The sequence below is a fragment of the Vanessa atalanta genome, chromosome 20, assembly GCF_905147765.1.
Source record: "Vanessa atalanta chromosome 20, ilVanAtal1.2, whole genome shotgun sequence".
Taxonomy (NCBI): Eukaryota; Metazoa; Arthropoda; class Insecta; order Lepidoptera; family Nymphalidae; genus Vanessa; species Vanessa atalanta.
Genome location: NC_061890.1, coordinates 1,044,779 through 1,050,141, shown reverse-complemented (window position 1 = coordinate 1,050,141; position 5,363 = coordinate 1,044,779). Strand labels below are relative to the sequence as shown.

At 28.9% G+C, this 5,363-nt stretch overlaps 2 protein-coding genes across 2 annotated transcripts; one reads left to right on the top strand and one right to left on the bottom strand.

Annotated features, from left to right (window-relative positions):
- Window positions 1-739: 739 nt before the first annotated feature.
- On the top strand, window positions 740-3,817 carry LOC125071952 (ubiquitin fusion degradation protein 1 homolog). Its single transcript, XM_047682398.1, has 7 exons — window positions 740-838; window positions 909-1,029; window positions 1,455-1,609; window positions 1,822-1,951; window positions 2,320-2,462; window positions 2,948-3,166; window positions 3,547-3,817. The coding sequence occupies exons 1-7, from the start codon at window positions 836-838 to the stop codon at window positions 3,706-3,708; spliced, it is 933 nt and encodes a 310-aa protein (XP_047538354.1). The 5' UTR covers window positions 740-835; the 3' UTR covers window positions 3,709-3,817.
- A 395-nt stretch (window positions 3,818-4,212) lies between these two features.
- Window positions 4,213-5,110, bottom strand: LOC125071953 (actin-related protein 2/3 complex subunit 4). The gene has a single exon (XM_047682400.1). The coding sequence runs from the start codon at window positions 5,019-5,021 to the stop codon at window positions 4,515-4,517; it is 507 nt and encodes a 168-aa protein (XP_047538356.1). The 5' UTR covers window positions 5,022-5,110; the 3' UTR covers window positions 4,213-4,514.
- Window positions 5,111-5,363: the final 253 nt, after the last annotated feature.

The following is a 5,363-nucleotide window of genomic DNA, read 5'->3' as shown; positions in this document are numbered from 1 at the left end:
TATGAACGATTCCGAGAAAGAGAGGGATAGGTACATTAATCGTTGTCCAATCCGTAATGTGTGGGGATAAGTGCACCAAGATATTTATTGTTGTATATAAAATTTAAATGTGTTCATTGCACTTAGCGAATATTAAATTTCTATAGACTTCCAAGTTCGATATATTTTATTAATTTACATTACCTATTTTTAAAGAAATTTATTTTCATCGGTTTTCTTTTAAAGTTTTATGTTACGCTGTAAAAACCAAACGCATTAATAATGTAATTTATCCGAAACAATGTTACTTTATTACTGCGACTACATTTAAAACACTAATTAAAACATTGCAATGTTTCTTTCTGCGAGTAGACAAGATGCAAAAATACTTGCAGACTAATGTTTATACAATAGTCAATGGTTTGGGTTCCCTGGTTTTTATTGCAGCACGTACTAAACACACAACTGTTAGCATACTTCCAAACGAAACGAATGATCACCATTAAAGTTCTTGTAAAATCATTTCGACAAAAAAGATTTTCTAATACATATTACTTTCTTTAAGAGTTAAGAGAGCTTCATTGCTGTTTTTGACATCTAAAAGGATTCTGTCTAGCTTTTATATAAACCTGAATAAGAGATCAACGGCTTGTTTATATCATATTATTATTTCTAATTGATTGCAGGTGAAAATAATATTATAGAGTGCTTTCTCTTTTTTTATTCTATGGCGAATAGTTTATTTCTTTATACATGTCGGGTGACACTTGACAGTGACATAATATTGTTTTGACAATATCAGATGATTTGCAGTTATTCTTATGCACTTTCGATTGTTTAATAAAAATATTTCAAAATGGTAATAATATAATCAAATTGAAATGTACCAGTTATTTATTAAGTTTATACTACTAATAAAATATGTTCAGTTTCAGTTCGGATTCAACATGTTTCATGAAATTACGAGACCATTTAGCATGACTTATCGTTGCTACTCCGTCTCAATGTTACCTGGCAACGAGCGACAAGATGTTGAAAGAGGGGGGAAAAGTAAGAAACTGATTTTTTCTTTGCAATTAGTCCTACCCTACTAAAATAGTATTCTATTTGAAATTCTACTGCTAAAGTTAGATTAGTATAATTTTAATGATAAACAAAGACAGTTCATAATGCAATACCATATTACTTATCAGTGCTAGATCCCTCAATTTGTTCTATGTTTACCCAATTTTTAATTAGTCCAAAACAAATATACTGCAGAAGTTTTTGTACTATTTTCCAATTTTCATAAACATGCATGCATAATATTCATATTCCTCGTTTCTAGTTCTATAAGAACTGTATTAAAGATACTAAGTTGGTTCATTTTATAGAGAGAGTTAGTATATTATTAGCCCTATCTAAGTAGATACTGCATACAATTTTTTAGCAATGTAAGTAAATAAGATATTCTTATACTAATTTTCTATTTACAGTAATTATGCCACCATCAGCATTAGAACAACTGACAAGATTAAATATTGAATATCCGATGATATTTAAGTTGACAAATAAGAAAACAAAGAGAATAACCCACTGTGGAGTGCTTGAGTTTGTTGCTGATGAAGGGAAAGTGTACTTACCACACTGGGTTTGTATTTCATTGATAAAATTAATAATAAAAGTCTTATTTTCCACACACTAGGACTCAACAAATAATGTAAATTCAAATTTAATGTTAATGTGATCTTTCATTCCTTCAACAACTTTTTTTTTCTTGGAATTATATTTAAGCTTGAAGGGGAAGCTATAAATATCTTGTCTACAGTGCGAAATTTTCAAAATATTATTTCTATGTTTCAGATGATGGCGAATCTTGTATTAGAAGAGGGAACTTTACTTCAGATTGAGAGTGTATCATTACCAGTTGCAACATTCTCAAAATTCCAACCGCTGTCGGAAGATTTTCTTGATATCACTAACCCAAAAGCAGGTAACTTATAAAGCTTTTATCTTTAAAACTAATACTAAAAAAAAACTAATAATATCTTGCTAACAGCCAAGTGTCAGCGGCCAATCTAATAATAATAATGAGAATAATTTATATATAATTTAACCAAAAAGCCTAATAACATTTTTATTTCAATCTAGTATTTTGAAACCAGAATTTCTTTACACACATACTTATATTTATTTAAAATACCAAGCCTGCAATAAAAATATGCTTTCTTGTTCATATAGATGATTTCATTTAATTGCTAGACCATTCTTAACATAAAATTAGTTATAAGATTTGTCTAGCAATTGTCTCTTAATATCTAATATATTTTTAAATAATAGTAATACTTTTGTTTCTTTCAGTGTTAGAAAATTGCTTAAGAAACTTTTCATGTCTCACAACAGGAGATGTTATAGCAATCAAATACAATTCTAAAGTATATGAGTTGTGTGTGCTAGAGACTAAACCAGGGAATGCAGTCATTATTATAGAATGTGATATGAATGTAAGGATTATTAATATTATGTACAAGTTTGTTAATAACTTTGTGGTAATACATATTTGAAGAACAACACATCCAAACAACGGCACTTATTATATTTGTGTAGTGATATAACTTTAATTTCTTCAACAATTTTTATTTTTATTACCTGTCTATAGAGGGTTAATAATTATATACTTTGACAAGAATAACCCTGACCATAAATCCATAAACCACTGTTTCTGTTCTGGTCTGTGATGTGTCTTTTTAAAGCAAATACATTTTTGGAATTCAATAAGCAAGTGCGTCTTAATTGAATAAAGATATCAAAATTGCATAAATACTTATCATAATTGTAATTGACTTCTTTGCCATAAAAAGTTAGAAAAAAATTAAAGGATATACAGTTTGTATATGTAATACCAATATTAAATAACTATAATTTAAAAACACTATTGATGTATGATAATTTTTTATTGATTTAATCTCTTTTGTTAACATCTTAACAGGTTGAATTCGCACCACCAGTGGGTTATAAAGAAGAAGACCATATATCGAGAAGAGGTTCTAACTCAGATGTGACTGGAATGGAAGAAGATCCCGCAACTATGATGCCAGAACCAAGTGGCTTTATAGCATTCCGCGGGGAAGGTAACAGATTAGATGGCAAAAAGAAGAAATTAATTAGCGAAAGTGATTCAGAGCCTCAGACGTCAAATTCAAGACAGGTGCCAATGACTTTCATAAACTATCTGCATTTAATGTTTCTTTCTTCATTATTATTTGAAGGAATATATAACATATTTATAACATATATTCCTTTAAATAACAATGTATGTTTAATTTTGTATATAATCTTTTAACACTTTTTAAAACAATAACATTTAAGTCTTAATACATAGATTTGTTAAGTTGCATTGTTTTAGAGCTTCCTTTTTATGGGTTTTTATAAAACCAGTGTTAATTGTGATGCTAAATTTAAATGTCTATTGTTTTAAAAATAATTTGTTTAACTAAGTACTTTAGTAATTATTCTTTTCTGTGTTTTTGAAACAATATTATTTATTACAATTTGATAACTCAGTATGTATGAATATTTTGTTTACAGCCATATGTTCGCGGAATACCAGACTATGATTATAAAATTGGCACACTAAGATTTATAAGGAATTCAAGGCCAGCTAGTGCCAAAGAAGAGATTCAGTCAGAACCATTTGAGGCATTTAAGGGAGAGGGCTTCACTCTTCGTACTGCCAAGTCTAAGAATTGATTAATTGGGATTGTATCTAATTTAAATTTTTATGTATTTAAGTTTCTAAAACATTCAACGAGGGCAGATTTTAATCAGAAATATTTTGACTCTAACCAGAATTGTTATTGGTCGAAAGCAAAAAGTGTCGCACTAGATGACCAATAAACATTCAGTATTTCGTCATGTTAGGAAATCTGACTTTGTCTATCAGTTCAGTAACTGTGTTCTACTTGTTCACTCTAGATCATCATCATCATTCAAAAATTGTTTAGTTAACATATATATAATTAAAAATTTTAATGTAAGACATTGTTGTGTAAGATTACTATAGAAAATAAAATTCAATTTAAGAATATGTTTGGTTCACTGAATTTATCAACTATTGTTACATTGTGCATCTAAATTAACTTAAATTTGTCAAAGGCTACAATGGCCCTTTGATCCGGTGATTTAATGGTGTAATTTTCAATCTTATAATGATAGTTGAATTTTAAAATAATCAATTAAAGAATACAAAAATAATAGTATAAAAAGAATTTATTATTTTTCCTATATAAATAAGTAATGCCTTATAAACATTGTCATTTTTATTGCTAAAAAAATTGAATGGAAATTGAAGCATTAAACAATTGATTTAGTTCTAAAAATACTGAATCTTAAGAACAGTTCTCAGTAAATGCAGTTTGTTTTGATATATTAATATGATGATACCACTTAACAGAAAATAAAGTTTTTTAAGTCCACAGCATACACCGATAATAATCTTAGAATTTCAAACATACTGAATTTATAATACAAAGAAGTCACTAAACTACAATTAAACTTTAAAATCTTTTCAAAAATTCTTCAGAGCAAATTCTTGCACGCGCGTTTACGGCCAGTTTCATTTCACTTATCTCCTTGTCAATCTCTTCCATAAAGTAAATTACGAAGTCGACCAATTTGTGTTTATACATTTGTTCGGTGTGGAAATTTGTAATCAGGAAGCTGATATGATATCCGTCCACGGGTTTCCGTCGGAGCACGATAAAGTTTTCCGCCCGCATCATCATGAAACGCATAAACTTTTTACACAAAATCTTCTCAATCTCATCGGCTTGTTTTATCATAATACTTATTCTAATCGAGTTTATGGACGATTCAATCAGTACTTTCTCGTTCGCGTTACGCGAAATGATTACAGGATTCAATAACAATTCTTTGCTTGTTCCCACTTCAACCTCCGGTTTATTATATCGTTCGACGACTTGGGAGGAAAAATGTTCTAAGCACATAGCTGAAGTGAGCGTATGGCGTACAGCTGTTAAATAGGGCTTTAACGTTGCCGACATTATTGGTGTTTTATTAAAATAATCGCTTTCCTTTTACCACACCTAAAGTAAAACTTTATCTCTAAAAATGACAGTTAACTGAAGGATGACAAATATGACATTATTATCTTATGCTCATGAATCACCTGCTATATTATAATTTGCCAAGTGGCAATGTTATGTTAACCAGGACGCAGCACATGCTACGAAAATGAAATGTATTTGTTTTTTGTAAGTCTCAATTAAATTTACGCCACAAAATATGACTTATTAACAATAAGAGTTATAGTTTTTAATAATAAAAAATATTTTATATTAAATGTACCGAATATAAAGCACTCGAAACTTAAAAAAAACTAAAAT

Coding starts and splice junctions, on each gene's coding strand:
- LOC125071952 (XM_047682398.1), top strand. Junction 1,610..1,821: donor AAGTGTACTTACCACACTGG/GTTTGTATTTCA, acceptor TCTATGTTTCAG/ATGATGGCGAATCTTGTATT. Junction 3,167..3,546: donor AGACGTCAAATTCAAGACAG/GTGCCAATGACT, acceptor TTTTGTTTACAG/CCATATGTTCGCGGAATACC.
- LOC125071953 (XM_047682400.1), bottom strand. CDS start 5,021: ATGTCGGCAACGTTAAAGCCCTATTTAACAGCTGTACGCCATACGCTC.